The following is an 18,381-nucleotide window of genomic DNA, read 5'->3' on the forward strand; positions in this document are numbered from 1 at the left end:
AGCTATCTACATGTAGAATTCTGACTTTACTAGTGTACATCGTGCTGTAGCTCACACACAGATTGTTGAAACTATCCTCTCTAACAGATACAGAACGTTTCTAACACTCCAAAGAATCCTCAGGCTTCCAAGTTTCCTCCATGGTTAGCCCTCCCATTCCAGGTCTTCCCTCTCTCAGGGTAAAGGGCGGAAGCACAGAAACAAACACGGAGTGGCGCAGATGCCAGGCTATAGGATTTCTGCCCTCCAGCTTGAGAAACTTTGCCTCGATCTAGATCAGTCAATCAATTGTCCTTTGAAGGGCTCGCTGTTTTAACCGCTGCGCGTGCGCAGACGTCCTACACCGCCCGATCCCCGTCCCACATCACCCGGCCCCGCCCCCGACGCCGAGGCCCCGCCCCCGACGCCTAGGGCTGGGTACCGGGTCCTCAAAGCGCCTGGCTGGGCGCAGGCTTCGGTGTGTGAGAGACGGCTCCTGTCGCGCTTTCCTCTGTGTCCGCCGCTGGAACCATGCCTTCTGCCGTGTTGAAGAACCCGCGCCTGCGCCGGGTGTTCGTGGTCGGCGTTGGCATGACCAAGGTAAACGGAGCTGTGAGACCCCGAGGTGACAGGGAAGCGTGGCCGGGGCACGGTCACCGTCCACACTGCTGTCCCATCCCTTCTAGAGTCGCGTGGGCTTCGGAGAGGCCACTGGGAGTTTATGGTGTTGCTCCTAGGGTCGAAATGTCTCGGGTTTGTTCCCTCAGCTATTTTTTCTTCGCCTTCCTGTTTGCCCCTTTCTCGCTGCTGAGCCTGTGAAGGAGCCCCCAAGATAACCCCGACCTCACTCTTATTAGATTCTAAATCTCGGGTGGCTCACATCTGTCTGTACTGTGAGCTTTCGGAGGTGCAGCCAGAACTGCTACAAGTTCGAGGTCATAGAGGATTATGTAGCAAGACCTTGTTTCACCAAACAAAGCAAACCAAAACGACAGAAAAACATTTGGAGCTTGGACAGAGGCCAGGGCTGTCCGACAGAAAGAAGAGGAGATCGTGAATGCCACCAGCTCTGTAGTGGCCATAGGCGCCCTTCTCAGATAGCAGCAGGTGCGGCAGCGGGTAGTCTTAACGCAGGTGCAGGTTCCCGCCATCCTCTGACCATAGTGCTGTTTTTCTGATACGTAGGCGACCAGAAGCGCCCATAGCCTCCTCTCTCAATACCCTGACTCCCCTCCGTGCCCCAATAATGCCAAATTACCTGCAGCTTCTTTCTTAATCTTCTGCCGCTCTGCATCCTAGTGGCACTACTTGCTCCAGCTGACACCCCCTGGTTAAACTTCTTTGAGCTCTTAAAGGGACAGTTCAGGTCTTATCTTCTAATAAACCCTTGATTATCTTGGCCTTCTCACAGAGCCTTGAACTTAGCTCTGAATTGTTTTGTTTTAGACGTCTGTATTTTCCTAATGTATTACTACAGGGTGGGTACCATGATTATTAACTACTGTATCCCCACAATGATAATCCCTGGTGCCTAAAGACAATGGCTGTTAGTTGATCAGTATTAGATGGATATACTTTGTGAAAGAGTTTATATTTTCTTCCCCCCATCTCCAAGACAGTATTTCTCTGTGTAGCTTTGACTGTCCTGGAACTTACTCTGTAGACCAGGCTGGCCTCAAACTCACAGAGATCTCTCTGTCTCTGCCTCCTGAATGCTAGGATTAAAGTTGTTCGCCAGCATTCCTGGCAAACTTTATATTATCTTAGTAGCAGGCTGAGAGTATGCAGCTCACTTAAAGCATGCAAATAGAAAAGTTGACGGGTATTTTAGATACCTTAGAGAGTATCCCACTGTTTCTTGGAGGGGGAGCTTCTGATACAGGTAGGTAGTAAAACTTTCTAAAGTGTTTTCTAGCTTAAAAAAGGAAAAGACAGCATCTTCCCATATAGATTTTGCTGGCTTCCAACTTCTGGTCCAGCTGCTCAAACCTCCCCAGTGCTGGGACTGTAGGTGTTTCCCACCACACCCTGCTCTACAGTCTTCCAATGGTTGTTTAATGCCTGTTTATATGAACTATATAGAAAAAGCACATTTTCTGAAAGAATAAGGTACGTTTATTCCCCCCCACACCCATTTGAGAGGTTGAGGTAAACAGACATTAATATTCCTTGGGGAAGAGGAATGGAATAAAAGATGATTTCATCATTTAAGCATATGTTCAGTACAGGTACATGTGTTAGATATGAGCAAAGATGAAGGGAAAAAAGCAAGTTTGGACTGGGGGTCTAACTTACTTAGTAGAGTACTTGCCCAACATGCAGGACCCAGGTTCCATCCCCTGCCTTGCATCAGCCAGGCATGGTGGTGCACACCAGAGTTCCAGCACTCAGGGAGTGGGGACAGGAGAATCAGAAGTTCAGGGTCATCTTTGACTTTATGTAGCAAGTTCAGTAACCTGGATTACACAAGACCTTATCTTAAACAAAGACTAAGGCCTAGCAAGAGGGTCACTGGGTCAAAGTTCATTCCATCAAGCTTGACCGCGAGTTTGGTCCCTGGACCTCATGTACTACAAGGAGAGTGCTGACTCCTTTTAAGTCCTCTGACCTCCCATGTGTACAGCAGAGTGAGTGGAACCCACACACACAGACACGCACACAATGCACTCTAACAAACTGAAGGTGGCTTTTAAAAAAAACACATAAACAAACAAAAAAGAGAAGAAAGAGAAAAAAAAGGATAATTTGGAATTTTTAGCTAGCATGGAAGATTGAAAGCATGAAGTTACTTCTTTTTTCCCCAAATCTCATTAAATCAATGAGTAACAATATGCACTGGAGCAGAAATTATAAGGAGATCTCAAAACCAAACACAACCCAACTACCACAAGATCTGCCATGTGGTGTGGCACATCCTAGCTTTGTTCTTAGAAAACACACCCAAACATACACTATCGTCCTGTCATGGGTAGGGTTCGGAATTATTTGAAATGACTTCAGGGAAAAGTCAGCTTGCTACAACATTGTCTTCTGGTGAAATTTAGTAGATGATAAACTCTACTCATGCTCAGAAAGCTTCCTTTAAACTTAAAAAAAGTGTGTGTGTGTGTGTGTGTATGTGTGTGTGTGTGTGTGTGTGTGTATGAGAGAGAGAGAGAGAGAGAGAGAGAGAGAGAGAGAGAGAGAGAGAACACTCAGATGACAACTTTATAGAGTTGATTTTGTCCTTACATCTTTTTGTGGGTTGTGGGGAGCCTAGGTCCCCAGACTTGTGTGACAAGCACCTTGACCTACTGAACCATTTTGCCAGCCCTCTTGATACTTTTTGTAAATTAGTTGTTGGTACCCAGTGCCTTGAGTATGCCAGGAAAATGCTTTAACACTGAGAGAAGATCTGAGGTTTTGAAGATAGGAATTGAAGCTACCCGAGCTACATAAGAAACCTTGTCCCAAAAAACAAACAAACAAACAAAAAACCCAACAAACAAACCAATCAACCAACAGATAAAACACACTGAAATACTAAAGCTGAGTGAGAAGTATTAATGTGAGTATATGAGATTTTTCATCTTTTAAAAACATTCTTAGTTTTGTCTCTCGAAGACACCTAGAAACAGTAACCAAATCAGTTGTATTCTTGATGTTAAGACTGCGGTCTTGAAATATCTTTTATTTTTTTCTAGAGAAAGTGTCTGATTTATCCCATTCAGGCCTCAAACTATGTAGCTGAGGATGACTTTGAACTTCTAACCTTCCTGCCTCTACCTCCTGAATATCCAGATTACAGGCATGTGCTGTCGTGTCCTGTTTATGTGGTCCTGGAGATGGAACACAGGGCTTCTTGCGTATTAGGTACTCTACCAAGCGAATTATCTCTCCAGGCCCCTAGCCCTTGAAATATCTTTTCTGTTAAGAGGACTGGTTGACTGGAGGAATTGCAAAATCTAGGTGAGGTAAGAAATGATTGAGATAAGTTTGGAGAATTTTGTCATAATTGTGAAGAAATCAGGGCCCACTTGGGTTATGTCAAGAATCAGGTGCCAGCTTGAAAAAGTTCTCAGTGATCAAAGCTGGGACAGTTTGAACTTTGTGTGTGTATGTGTGTGTGTGTGAGAGGCTGGATGGCAACCTCAGCGGCCATGCCTCAGGTTCTGTCTACCTTGTTCTTTGGCGATGGAGCTTCTCCTTTGTCTCTGACTCCTTAGGTAGGTTGGTGGCTGCCCAGGGAGGTCTTGGGATCTGTCTCTGCTTACCCTAGGGATGGAATTGTAGATAAGGCGGACTACACCGGGGACTTTTAAGTGTGTTCTCACACTCAAGGCAAGCATTTTACCAATCACTTCCCTAGTTCAGCCACTTGACCTTTAAACACAATAATGGTTTTAATTGATTAAAGCCCATTACTGTTGTCTCCAAATAATTCATCTATATCTTAAAAGCAAATCTTTGTAGGACATTAGTGAACCTGTTTGTTCTCTTTAAAACTGGCAAATAAAGGGAACCAGTCATCTAGTTGTGGTTATTACCAATGGCAAAATTTAAGTTCCTAGGAGAAAATCGGGAATCCTGATAGGAAATCATGTAATATCAAATTTGGAAGAAGTGTGTAACTTACAGAATTGCTGTTTTGTTTGCTTTTTGAGACAAGGTCACTCTACACGGCCCTGGCTGTCCTGTAACTGATTTTGTAGATCAGGCTGGCCTTGAACTTACAGAGATCTGCCTACTTCTTGCTCCTGAGTTCTGGGACTGATGGCAGGAGCTATCACACCTAGCTAGAATTACTAATTTTTTTTTTTAGTTTTATTATACGTTGAGACAGGATCTCATGTAATCTCAGGCTGGCCTCAAACGCCCTGTGTAACAGTAGATGACTCTCCGATTCTTGACCCTCCTTCCCTCCACTTCCTGAGTGCTAAGATTGCACCTGTGAACCCCTACACATGTTTTATACAGTGCCGGGGGTGTCAAACCCAGAACTTTTTTGCATGCTAAGCAAGCACTCTGTCTACTGCGATACAGTCTCAGCCTTGGAACCACTATTTTCTAGATGACCAATGGATAATATTTGTTCCGAAGGATACATTGGTTAAATAATCGAGTCATTCATTTATAAATCTACCAATTGAACCAATAAAGACTTGAGATTTGATTGTCGTGTGTGTGTGTGTGTGTGTGTGTGTGTGTGTGTGTGTGTGTGTGTGTGTGTAAACTCGCTCCTGTTACCTTGTGGGACCTGGGGACTGAGTTCACATCAGGTCTTTGAACCAGTGCTTTTACTACTAAGCCATCTCACAGACTCTTCCCTTCTGTTTCCCAGTTGTTGACATGTGGTCTCTCTACTTTGCCCAGGCTGGCCCCAAACTTCTTGGGCTCAAGTGATTCTGCTGCCTCAACCTTCCTTGTGGCTGAGATTGTAGGCACTCATCACCATACCTAGATCAAAGCACAAGATTTTTTATAACACCTTATGAATTTCCACATTAAAATTATTTCTACCTGTTGAGTTTTACTTAGTATTAAAAGGAAATATCCATGGCAGGGGCTGCAACTCAATGGTAGAATGTTTACCTACCATATATCAAGACCCTGTTGTTGTTTTTTGTGTTTGTTTGGCTTTTGTTTTGTTTTGTTTTTGTTTTTGTTTTTCCAGACAGGGTTTCTCTGTAGCCTTTGGAGCCTGTCCTAGAACTTGCTCTGTTGACCAGGCTGGCCTCGAACTCACAGAGATCTGCCTGTCTTTGCCTCCTGAGGACTGGGATTAAAGGTGTGCGCCACTACCGCCTGGTGACTTTTGTTTTTTGAGACAGGGCCTCATTCTGTAGCGTTCATTAGCCTGAAACTTGCTATGTAGACTTGACTGGCCTAGAACTCACAGAAATCTGCCTGCCTCTTCTCTGTTCCTGAGTTCTGGGATCCAAGGTGTGTGCCACTATGCCTGGCCAGGGTTTAATCCCTAGCACCATTTGAAGAAAGGATTAGAAAGAAAGAATAGGGCTGGGGAGAAACCTCAATGGTCAAAGTGCTCACAAATCTGGGTTGCTAAAACCCATGTAAATGCCAGGTAGGTGGCCAGGCTGTAATTCCAGCGTCAAAGTGCAGAAACAGGATCCCCAGAACAAGCTGCCTCCAGAATTATTGAGGTTGAAAGCTCTGGGTCTGAGTGAATGATCCTGCCTCGATTACTAAGGTGGACAACCACAGCAGAACAAATCTCAGTGCCAGCATTGGGCCTTCATGTGTGTGTGCGTATGCATGCCTGTGTGCCGCTCCAGCGCAGCCTAGATAGCCGAGACTGGCGAGGGGTGCCAGGATTGAGACACGGAGACTTCTTTTCAGGTGGAAGAACAACAACCTTTATTTTGCCCCGAGCTAAAGCCTTTTATATCTCTACTGCTTCTGTGGAAAAACACCGGCCAGAAAGAACACAAACATCCTTGTCAATTACAAACCACAAGGAAGTTCCGCTGTGGGTCAGGGGGAGTGAGGGCAGCTGGATCACAACACCTGTGCAGAAGCACAGCGCACACAGACATGGAAAAAAGGAATATTTAAATTTATCTAATTGTCTTATCTGTGTCAGGTCAGATTTATTTCATAGACTTCAACCAAAAGCAGTGTAAAACCAGAGATTAACCTGAAGATAGGAGCAAGTATCAGATATGAATCTGTCTTGGTAAGCCAGATTTCAAAAGGAAGAGCAGAAACGTGGGGCCTGTGCAATGGCTCAGCGGGTGCTCGCCGCCACGCCTGACGACCTGTGGGATTCCCAACCTGAGTTTGTATGGTGGAGGAGAGAACCTCTTCTTCTAAGTTGTCCTCTCTGCACACAAAATAAATAAATGAAAGCCTTTCTTATTTTGTCTCCTACATTGGTCTTTGCCAGATTATTCAGTACTTAATGATGCTAGTGTTATTACCTATTTTGTATTAGATTGGAAGCTCCCTAAGGGTAAGGACTGGATGTTTTAATGTTCAGGGTAAAGGAATATGGCAGATGCTTAAGAGAGAGAGAGAGAGAGAGAGAAAGAGAGAGAGAGAACCCTATGGTGCATGTATACTGTGTGAAGGTCAGAGAATGACATTTGGGACTCCATTCTTTCCTTCCACGCTGGGTTCTGAGGCTTGAACCTCAGATTCTCAGATTTGTCCAGGAAGTACCTGTTTTTATTTATCATTCTTCTCTTTTTGTATTCTAGTTCATAAAGCCTGGAAGTGAGAATTCAAGAGATTATCCTGATATGGCAAAGGAAGCAGGTAACAAAAAATTTTTCGAACATTGAATAGCTTATTGTGTGGTCTGTGTTTATTCCATGAGTGGAGCAGCCTTGCAAGCACAGAAAGAAACACAGTCGTGGGGAAGAACTCCCGTGGAGCTTGTCTGTGGGTGTGGTGGACAGAGAAGGAAAAGATACATGGACATGTTTAGCCGCCGTATAGCTAGGGCAGACGGCATCATATACTTTCCTGTGTTATTAAGCTGTGGGTCGGGATGGTGTCCTACTTAAGTTTGTCAGCTTGGCACAGCCTAGAATCATCTGAAAGGGGAGTCTCAAGTGAGGGATTGTCCAGGTCAGATTGGCCCATGGTCGTGCCTGTAGGGGATTGACCGGTAACGGATGTAGAAAGGCCCAGCCCGCTGTGGGTGGCACCAGTCCTTGGGCAAGTGGTCCAGGGCTGTGGAAGCTGAGCATGAGCTTGTGAACAGGACAGGAAGGGAGCCAGTCCGCAGTGGTTTCCCTTGGTGGTAGACTGGGAAGTGAGGTGCAAGACAAATGAGCCTTGTCCTTCCCGAAGTTGCTTCTGATCACAGCAACAGCTGACAGCTAGGACAGATGCCAAAGGCAGCTGGGGAAAGGAAAGTAGGACCATTGTTTTGGTTTCTGTTCTCTTACTATGCAGAGATACCATGACTAAGGCAATTTAGAAAAGAAAACATATAATTGGGGACTTGCTTACAGTTTCAGAGGGTGGGTCCACCACCATCATAGTGGGGAGCATGGCGGCCGACAGGCTCTGGAGCCGCAGCTGAGGGCTTATATCCTGATCCCAGACAGCAGGCAGGAAGAGAGCTAGCTGGGCTTTTGAAGCCTCAGAGCCCACCCCTGGTGACACACCTCCTCCGGCATGGTCATATCTCCAAATCCTTCCTAAGCAGTTCACTAACCGGGAACCAAATATTCAAATTCATGAGCCTTTGGGGCCATTCTTGTTCAAACCACCACAACTGCTAAGTACATAATGTAATTCTCATGTGTGTTCCCTGTAGTTATAACAAACTGGTGTCTTCCTTTCCTGGGAAAGGGATGCTTACATTTAAGATGTAGCTGAATGCTTGTATGATGGTTTTACCTCTCTCCATTTCAATGAACCAACCTAGAGAATTCTTTTTCCATCACTCGGCTGAGGCATACCTACATGAAACGATATACTTTGTTATGATTTGTTCTAGTGAGAGCTAGTACTGAAAAGACTTGGAGGAACAACACTGAGGAGCAGGAACTCAAAGACGTGGCTTCACGTGCATGGCTCCCTAGTCTAGAAGCATTGGGTGTTCCTCAGCTGCCTGTGTCCCCCAGAGAGACCTACATCATTTTCTTTTTCTCAGAAAGGGACAAATTGGAACTCATTGCACTGCTGAAATAACTGAGTAAATGTCAACTCAAGAAATGGTAGGAAAGAAAAGAGGTGGAGTGGTTGGGGGGTTGTCGTAAGCTTAAGTTCCAGTTGATTTGGAGTTGATTATAAGCCATCCTGGGCTGCATGAGAATAGAGACTCTTAGAATTTGTGTTTATTTTGGGGTGCAGTTAGGACAGAAGACATCAAAGGAAGATAGAGAAAAGTGATGCAGTAGCTCGGAGGAGAAAGGGGGGCTCTAAAATGATGTGGTAGTGACTTTGTCGTTTGAACCGAACAGACAATAAAGAAATAAGTGGCATCTGAAGAAACTCTTGCTGAATTTGCCTTACCTGAAGCCACTTTGTCAAGTGCTTTTTGATGAACTCCTCTTGTTTTTCCAGGCCTGAAGGCGTTGGCAGATGCCCAGATTCCTTATTCCGCTGTGGAGCAGGCATGCGTTGGTTATGTGTACGGTATGTAATAAACAGAATGCTCTAAAATTATGCACATAGATCTGGTAGCAAATTCATAATGAATGTTAAACCTCAGGAGTGTGCTGGCTTCGAGTCATTGTTCTTGGCTTTATGGTATTAAAACAGGAGACAGATTAAAATACTAATTTTGGGAGTTGGCAGTATGACTCAGTTGGTAAAAGCTTTTTCATAGCACTTCAAAAATGTTTCTTAGCTGGCCATGGTGGTGCACGCGCTTTTAATCCCAGCTCTCGGGAGGCAGAGGCAGAGGCAGGCGGATCTCTGTGAGTTCAAGGCCAGCCTGGTTTACAGAGCAAATTCCAGGACTAGTTCCAAAGCTATACAGAGAAGCCCTGTCTGGAAAAACTGAAAACAAAAGCAACAACAACCCCCCCCCCAAAAAAACAAAAAAGCAAACAAAACCAAAAACAAAACAACAAACAAAAATTTTTAGTTGGGCATGGTGGTGTATGCCCGTAATCCCAACACTTGGGAAGCTGAGGCAGGTGAATGTCTGTGAGTTCCAGGCAGCCTAGTCTACCTAGTGGGTTCCAGGACAGCCAGAACTACATATTGAGACCGTGTCTGTTCCAGCGTTCCTGCCTTTGTGGGCCATGTTATTTAAGAGGGAAAGTTATGTTTGTATTCAGTATGAGTCACTTTTTTATGTAAGCCTGGGTGCATACAGAACCTTAGTGATAAAAGATTTTTTTGAGACAGGGTCTCATGCAGCCCAGGCTGGCCTCAAATTCAAGGATGGTTTTGAACCTCTGATCCTGTTGTCTGCATCTGCTGAGTGATGGAATAATGGGGGTGCCCCACCCCCTACCTGATGTACATAGTGCTGGGCATTGAACCCAGATTTTTTGCCTCTTAGGCACACACTCTCGTAACTGAGCTACATTCTCAGCCACAAAGCTCCATGAAGGTTTTTTTGGATACAGTTTTCACATTATTGGCATGGTGGTTTCTAACCTGTAGACTTCAGCAGTTCTTCCACTTTAGCCTCCTAGGTAGCCGACACAGTCTGTGCTACCGTGCTACGGAACGGCTCAGGGGAGCCACTCAGACCGTAAGGGAATCAGGGCGAAGGCACAGGAGAAATCAGGATACGGCGGGCGGAGGAAATTGACAGACAGTCACTCTCAATGTATTTTTGAAAATGCTGCTGCGATTTACTTACTTCAGTGCAGGATTATATATTTCTTTTTTCCAATCAAAGAACTTGGCAAAGGCATACATCATCAAATCATAAAACAGAAAAGAACAGCATAAAACAGTTTACAAAAAGAATCTTTGAAGATGTTTTGACTTGGGCACAAGGACTTCTGCTCTCTCACACTTTACAAAACAAACTCTCTCCTCTTGCCTTCATAGAGATCACTGCCCTTGAGCTAGACCATCTTTATCAGCTTGCAGGTGGCTGGTTGGTTTGAGCTAAGTGACCTTGTGTGCCTGGGTGAGAAAGAAAAAGGCTACTATCTCCCTGGGAAAGCTTTCTGCTAGGAAAATTCTAATACATAGTCTTGAATCTCTCTGAAGTTTACTTTATATCACTAACCTCAACTCTCCTCACTTCTCAATTCTCAGGCTCAGATAGTGTCAGCTTAGGCTAGGTCTTTTTCTTCCCATAAGAAAGGTTTCATAGGCCTTCTATTTGCAACTGTACATATTTCTCAGGCAAATGCCTAAGGCTTCTAAGGTTTTTCCTAGTAAAATTAACTCCTTTTGTTCCACATCATCAAGGAATTGTCCTAATGATGATTCTGGCAATTCCCAGAACTGGCTACTTTTTTAAGGCTTTAATTAATAGTGGAGCAGATTTCAAAAATGTCCTCAGCAGTCTTGTTTGTATCCACAACTGCCTGGAATAGTCTGATCTGTTAGCAACATGCAAGAATCACAAAAAACACACAGACAAGGGAAAAGACAGACATATGGCTCCAAGGACAGCCAGGTCGAGTCAGTACTAATGGCGACTCAGGTGGCATTACACCACAACTGATTGCCACGGGGCAGCCAGGGACTCAACTCCGAGGAGCATGGATCCCTATCCTCCGGCAACACTTGCCCATCCAGTCAGCATTTCTGCTACACTGGCGAGACAGCCGTGGATGTAGCACTACCGTGCATGGTTTAAATTGTGGAATGTTTCTGTGAAAATTAAATGGTGACCTTTAATCATTATGTGATGGCCTTTAGCAATTTATGTGTGAGAATCAAGTGTCCATGAACCATCATTCCCTTTATCACACAACTCTGTGAGTGTGAATTATTTGCTGTTACCAGATGTGGTAGTTTGAAAGAAAATGGTCTCCAAAAGGAGTGGCACCATTAGAAGGTATAGCTTTCTTGGAGTAGGTGTGACCTTGTTAGAGAAGTGTGTCACTGTGGAGGTGGGCTATGCTCAAGATACCTCCCAGTGAAATAGTCTACTTCTTATTGTCTGCAAGATGTAGGACTCTCAGCTACTTCTCCAGGTCCATGTCTGCCTGCATGCTACCATGTCCAACCATGACCATAATGAACTAAACCTCTGAAACTGTAAGCCTCAATTAAATGTTTTCCTTTATAAGAGTTGTCATGGTTGCAGTTTCTCTTCACAGCTATAGAAGCCCTCACTAAGTCACCTGGCTATTTATTTCCTTCTCCACCTCTGTATCTGTAAAGAAAGTGTAAGCTGCCAGGTTGTAATCAAGGACACAGTATAGCAAGTACCAGGGTGCAGGTTCCCATCCTGGCTGAAACAGAAGGAGACAGGAAGAGGAAGCTGTCAAAAGTGCATGCTTCTTTACTGCCCTGTGTGATGTTCAGGCCTGGAATCCGAGCTTTCAGAAGGCTGATGGGAGGCCTACTGTGAACACCGGGCTATCCTGAGCTACATGAAATCCTGTCTCCTCCACCCCCCAAAAACGGAAAGAAAGTGCACATAAACGTTTTTATGTTTGCACAATAGTGCGGTGCTGTTTCTGACTCAGGTCATCGTGCACCACTGGCCTGTGTGGGACACTAGGGTCAGCGACAGCAGTGAGAGAATTATCACATGGGCATGTGGGTGTTAAAGTTCTTACGTGTTTTCCTGCAGGTGACTCCACCTGCGGGCAGAGAGCTATCTATCACAGCTTGGGACTGACTGGCATTCCTATAGTTAATGTCAACAATAACTGCGCTACTGGTTCTACGGCTTTGTTTATGGCCCGGCAACTAATTCAAGGAGGTAAGGCGTGTTTGCTTATTATTATTATTTTTTTAAGGTTGTAGTTTATTTTGTGTATGGGTGTTTTGCCTGCTCCTATATCTCTGCACACATGCTGTGACCACAGAGCCAAAAGAGGGCATCAAATCTCCTGGGGCTGAAGTTACAGATGGTTGTGAGGCCCTTAACCACTGAAATGTCTCTCCAGCCCCAAGTGTTTGCTTATTGTTCTAATGTTCTTTTAATTTTTTTTCTAAAATTCTAAAATATGTGTTTGTGTGTCTGAACTCACCAAAGCACATACGTTGAGGCCAGAGGACAACTTAATAGAAGCTGGTTTTCTTCTTCCACCGTGTGGTTTCTGGGGACTGGACTCAGGTTGTCAGGCTTGGTGGCAAGTCCCTTCACCTGTGGAGCCATCTTCCTGGTCCTTGTTTCTTGTCCTTAAATAAATACGGGGTTAATGTCCCCTTTTAATCACTTCGCTGAGTTGCCACCGGAGAGAGATTGCTTTATAACATACTAACATATAAGACATACTGCTTTTAAAAAGAACCTTTTATTATTTGTTTTTGTGGTATTGACAATGAAACCAAGGGCCTTGAGGACATCAGGCAGACACTGTACCGCTGAACAGTCTCCCCAGTGCCTCCTGAAGGCTTTATTGAAATCAAGTTCCCAAATCATGAAGTTTACTCTGATGAGGTGGTAGTCAAATGTGCAGCCTTCGTCACTGTGTATTTTAGAGCATTTCATCACCTGTAATGAAAACCTTGTTTCAAGTAGTAAGATCCCAGCTCCAGAGCCTCGGCAGACCTTGCTCCTTCCCCACCTTGGGTCCTCACTCCTACTACCTGCTCTCTGTCTCTGCAAACTCATCTGTTCCTATTGGTGGCATCATGTAATACACGCTTTTTGTCCTTGCTTTCACTCAATTTGTTGTTTAAAAGTTCATTCTTATGGCATGTGCCAGTATCTTATTCCTGTTTCTGGCCAAATAATAGTCTACTTCATGGCTAAGCTGTATCTTATCTGTGTGTTCATCTTTTGATGGACATTATTGTTTCTTTTCTTGGCTGTTATGAATAACGATCCCATAAGCAGCGTTATTTGTGCACGTTTTTTTTTTTTTTGGTAGCCAAATATTTTCATGTGCGCATGTCTATGTTTATATCTATATAAAGTACATGTTCATATGTATCATAGTCTCTGTTTCCAAATACGCTGGGCCTTTTTATTGGACCCTCTTCTAGTCTACTGATCTGATAATTGCTCCACTGCCTAGGGCTCTGAATTTTGTAGCTTGTAATCTTACTGCGTAAGCTGGTGCCCTTCAGCCTCTTCTGGGGCTATGCCATCGTATTGTTTGATAAAGTTGATGTCCCTCTTTCTTCTTCCTTGTTCTCTTTCTCTCTCTATCCTCCCTCCCTACCTCCTCCCTACTTCTCTGTCTCTCTCTCTCTTTCCTTTTCTCTCTCTCTTCCTCTTTCTCTCTGCTGGTCAAGTGCTCCGGCACTAAACTGCATTCTCCAGCAGTTCTTTCTTGTCATGTCTTGTTCTTCACTTGAACTTTAATATAATTTTTCACATGTCCTTTCCCTCAAACAGTTCTTTTGAGATTTTATTTAAATTTTAATTAAAATCATAATTAAATTTAACATATTTAAAAATTACAATAGCTTAATTTTTTATTTTATATTATATGTATGGGTGTTTTGTCTGCCTGTATGTCTGTGTACCAGGTGCATGGCTGGTGCTCATGGAGGCTGGAAAAAGTGTTGTATCTCCTGGAACTGGAATTACAGATGGTTGTGAGCCACCATGTGGGTGCTGGGAATTGAACCTGGGTCCTCAGTGTTCTTAACTGCTGAGCCATCTCCCTAGCTACTGTAAATAGCTTTTTTTAAAAAAAGATTTATTATATATACAGTTTCTGCCAGCATGTATGCCTGCAGGCCAGAAGAGAGCGCCAGGTCTCATTGTAGATGGTTGTGAGCCACCATGTGGTTGTGGGAATTGAACTCAGGACCTCTGGAAGAAAAGCCAGTGCTCTTAACCACTGAGCCATCTCTCCAGCCCCTGCTTTTTATATTTGTTTTTTTCACTGAAACAGTTCACACTAATGAAAAATTTTGTTAGTATAATGAGACTCAGGGAAGGAATTAAGCACTGTCTTGATTTTTTCAGTAGGTAAAGGTATGTGCCATCAAGCCCAGCAACCTGAGTTTGGTTCCTGGAACGCACATGGTGGAAGAGGATCCAACTCTTCCTGGTTTTCCTCAGACCTCAATGTGCACTGCTTAAACACGTGTGTGTGTGTGTGTGTGTGTATAAAATACATGTATACAATGTAATGCACACACTAATCAGCTAACACAATTAATGTGAAAAATAATTGTCTCTGTAATTTTTAAGTTATTAAACCTGAGGGGGTTGAGACGACTGGGTAAAATGCCAGCTCTCCAAGTGTAAGGGTCTGAGTACAGATCCCTGTCACCCATGTAGAAAATCCAGTCTTGCAGGAGTGGTGATATACACCTATCCCAGCACTCAGGAGGCAGAGGTAGTAGACCTCTGAGTTTAAAGGTAGCCAAAAGCTACATAGTGATACCCTGTCCACAGGTGTGGTGGCCTATACCAGCAATCCCAGTGCTGGGAAGGTGGAGACAGCAGGGTCCTTGGAGCCTTCTCTCCACCTAGAATAGGCAAAGCAGTGAGCTGCAGCTTCAGAGGGAGATCTGTCTCGAAAGCAAGGTGGGGAGTGATTGAGGGAAACCCTTACCGTTGACTTTTGGCCTCATGTACTAGTATGCATGTCTGCATGTGCACCATACACAAACATAAGTGTATACATATGCACAAATAAATAATTCGATAGGGTTATGGTATGCTGTTGACAGAGGTTTCTGTCCCATCCAGTCCTGCAGCCATTCAGTCCCAAAGAAACACACAGAGGTCTACATTAATTACAAACTGGTTGGCCTATTAGCTCAGGCTTCTTATTAACTAATTTTTATATCTTAAATTAACCCATAATTCTTGTCTATGTCAGACACATGGCTTGGTACCTTTTATCAGCAAGGCATTCTCATCTTGCTTACTCTTGGTTTGGGTGACGACTGTAGACTGAGTCTTTCCTCTTCCCAGAATTCTGTTCTTGTTGCTCAGCTTCAGCTTCCTGCCTGGTTGTCCCTCCTGTGCTTCCTACCTGGCTACTTCCAATCAGCGTTTTATTAAAACAATACAAGTGACAGGGTACAAGACCATTGTCCCATAGCAATATACATTTTTATTTCTTGTAAATTAATTATCTGTCTGTCTGTCTGTCTAACTATATTTTTTGAGGGACACGATCTGTCTGTGTAGTCTTAGCTATCCCAAAACTCACTCTTTAGACCAGGCTGTCCTGGAACTCGCAGAGATCCACCTGCCTCTGTTTCCCAAATGCTGGGATTAAAGGTGTGTGCCACTATACCCAGAGTAGATTACTATTTAGATTGAGGTATTTAATTGAACATTTTGTTGAGTACCTGGAAATTTGAAATTTCAATATGATTGCTTTTCCTTTAAGGTGTGGCAGATTGTGTGTTGGCTCTTGGGTTTGAGAAGATGGAGAAGGGACCACTTGGAATGAAAGTGAGTCTCGTTTATTGTTTTGGTTTTAACACTGCGAGAAAACTGTCTATCTGACCATCATAGAGCATGTCAGTAAGTAGCAGAGACCATGATTTGATGTTTTAAAAATACATATATTTTAAGATTTGTTTGCTTTTGTTTCTTTGCATAAGCGTGTGTGTGTGTGTGTGTTTCCATGCCATGTTATGTGTGTCTGTATGCCTGCGCAGGATTTGAATTTGGACTTGTTGGGTCTCCTAGTGTGGATGCAGCTAACGGAGCCTGAGGTACTTGAGTTCTCTGAAGGGCTGAGCCTTCTCTCCAGCCCATTGACAGTTTATTTGACTATTACAGACAAGCCTCAGCCTCACTTTGTAGTTGAGGGTGCTCTTGAACTTCTGACTCTCCTCTCTGGGCACTTTCCTTGGTATTTTAAGAAAAACAGTTTGTTATTTCTGTGTGCCGCCCCTAGGTGGTTCTCTGTGGAGAAGCTCCTGTTTGGCCTCTGTTCTGTGTTTATCCCATGTTCTCTCCTTCAGATAACTATCCGGTTTTTGTAGGTTGCCATGCCTAGAAGCAACACTTCCTTCTAAGAGAAAGCAAGAGTTACTATTTTGAGCAGGAAGGAGAGCTTGCTGGGGAGATGGCTCAGGGGGTTGCCAACCCGCTGGCCTGAGGTTGACCCCGGGACACTTGTAGTAGAAAGAGAGAACTAGTTCCTACAAGTTCTCCTCTGACCTACACCCACACCCACACCCCCCCCCACATATACATATACACACACACATACACACACACATACACACACACACACACACACACACACACACGTCTTGATAATCTCATGTCCACACCCACCCACCCCACATACCGAATAAAGAAGCTTTTTAAAGAAGGGATGCTTTCTTCACAGAGAACGTCTGTCATGGGAGCACACTTTGCTAGTGAGTAACTGAGGAACTGAATTTTAAATTTAATTTTAACTAATTTAAGCTTAAATTAATACTCTGTTCCATTACTGAAAAGTTTTGAGTGTATTTGAGATAACTTGGGCCCATAAATCTGTTTTTACAACTGTTATTTCATGAAATCTAAATATAAAGTGTATTGAATACTCCCAATGAAAATTCACTTCTAAGCCAGGCAGTGGTGACCCATGCCTTTAATCCCAGCACTCGGGAGGCCGAGCTAGTTCCAGGACAGGCTCCAAAGCTAAGAGAAACCCTGTCTTGAAAAATAAATAAATAAATAACTTCTAAACTGGGGTGTGTTGTAGGTGTAAAATATACAGTTTTATTCATGGTTTTTTTTTTCTTTCTTTGTTTGTTTTTTGAGACAGGATTTCTCTGTATAGCTCTGGTTGTCCTGGAATTCGCCTTGTAGACCAGACTGACCTGGAACTCACAGAGATCCTCTTGCCTCTGCCAAGTGCTGGGGTTAAAGGCACGTGATACCATGTCTGGTTTATGCACACTATTTTGAAGATTTAATTTGATAAAAGAATATAACTCAGGATGCAAAGGCAGTTGGATCTCTGTGCGTGCGGAGTCAGCCTGGTTTACATAGTAAATTTCAGGATAGCTAAGAGCTCACCCTGTCTCAAAAAGTAAAATATCTCCTGTTTTTACATTGATTATTTGTTGAAATGAATATGAATACATAAAGCAAATAAAATATATCTGAGTTTTTCGGGATCCCTTGTGTGTGTGTGTGTGTGTGTGTGTGTGTGTGTGTGTGTGTGTTGAGGTGGAGTGGGGAATAGTTAGGTGTAGGTTTCCCATGGCCTACTTGAAAGTCAGAGGAAACCTGCAGGGATCACTTCTCTTCTTCCACTATGAGGGTCCCAGGGATCAAGCCCAGGTCATTAGGCTCGGTGGCCAGTATCCCCAGTATGCCGCTTAAACAGATGAGTGATGGTGGGAAGCGGAGAGATCTAGTCAACAAGGAACAGATATGAAGGATGCAGTCACCTCAAGTCCGTCTTCAGGGTGCTGCCAGGATCATTAGGCTTAAGTGAGGGCCAGAGGTATGCATAATTAAACAGTCTGATCAGCGTGTAGTCCTGTCCGTTATTATTCTATTTTTTTTAGATTAAGTATTTTAGATTTAATTATTATGTATACAATGTATACATAATGCTTGCACACCAGAAGAGGGCACCAGATCTCATTACAGACGGTTGTGAGCCACCATGTGGTTGCTGGGAATTGAACTCAGGACCTCTGGAAGAACAGCCAGTGCTCTTAACCTCTGAGCCATCTCTCCAGCCCCGTTATTATTGTAGGTTGCATCTGTCCTGCAGTGTCATCTCAAGGTGCTCCAAACACAGCCTTAACATTTTTTTATTGCATTTATCTCTGTTCCCCCCATGTGTGTATATGTATGTGGGTGTGGATGTGAGGGTGGGTGTGTACATGCCACGGTGCAGGTTTGGAAGTCAGGACAACCTCAGGCATAGGTCTCTCCTTCCACGGTGGGTTCCAGGGGTTGAACTCAGG

At 44.0% G+C, this 18,381-nt stretch overlaps 1 protein-coding gene across 1 annotated transcript in view; it reads left to right on the forward strand.

Moving 5' to 3' along the window:
• Nucleotides 1-419: 419 nt before the first annotated feature.
• Scp2 (sterol carrier protein 2) overlaps nucleotides 420-18,381 on the forward strand; it is a 77,292-nt gene continuing 59,330 nt past the window's right edge. The window contains exons 1-5 of the mRNA XM_087904763.1: nucleotides 420-579; nucleotides 7,179-7,236; nucleotides 9,001-9,072; nucleotides 12,158-12,289; nucleotides 15,840-15,904. Coding sequence (XP_087760889.1) covers nucleotides 511-579; nucleotides 7,179-7,236; nucleotides 9,001-9,072; nucleotides 12,158-12,289; nucleotides 15,840-15,904 — 396 coding nt within the window. The 5' untranslated portion in view covers nucleotides 420-510. The remainder of the gene's footprint in view (nucleotides 580-7,178; nucleotides 7,237-9,000; nucleotides 9,073-12,157; nucleotides 12,290-15,839; nucleotides 15,905-18,381) is intronic.

This window comes from Myodes glareolus, chromosome 3 (assembly GCF_982192425.1).
Source record: "Myodes glareolus chromosome 3, mMyoGla1.1, whole genome shotgun sequence".
Classification (NCBI taxonomy): Eukaryota; Metazoa; Chordata; class Mammalia; order Rodentia; family Cricetidae; genus Myodes; species Myodes glareolus.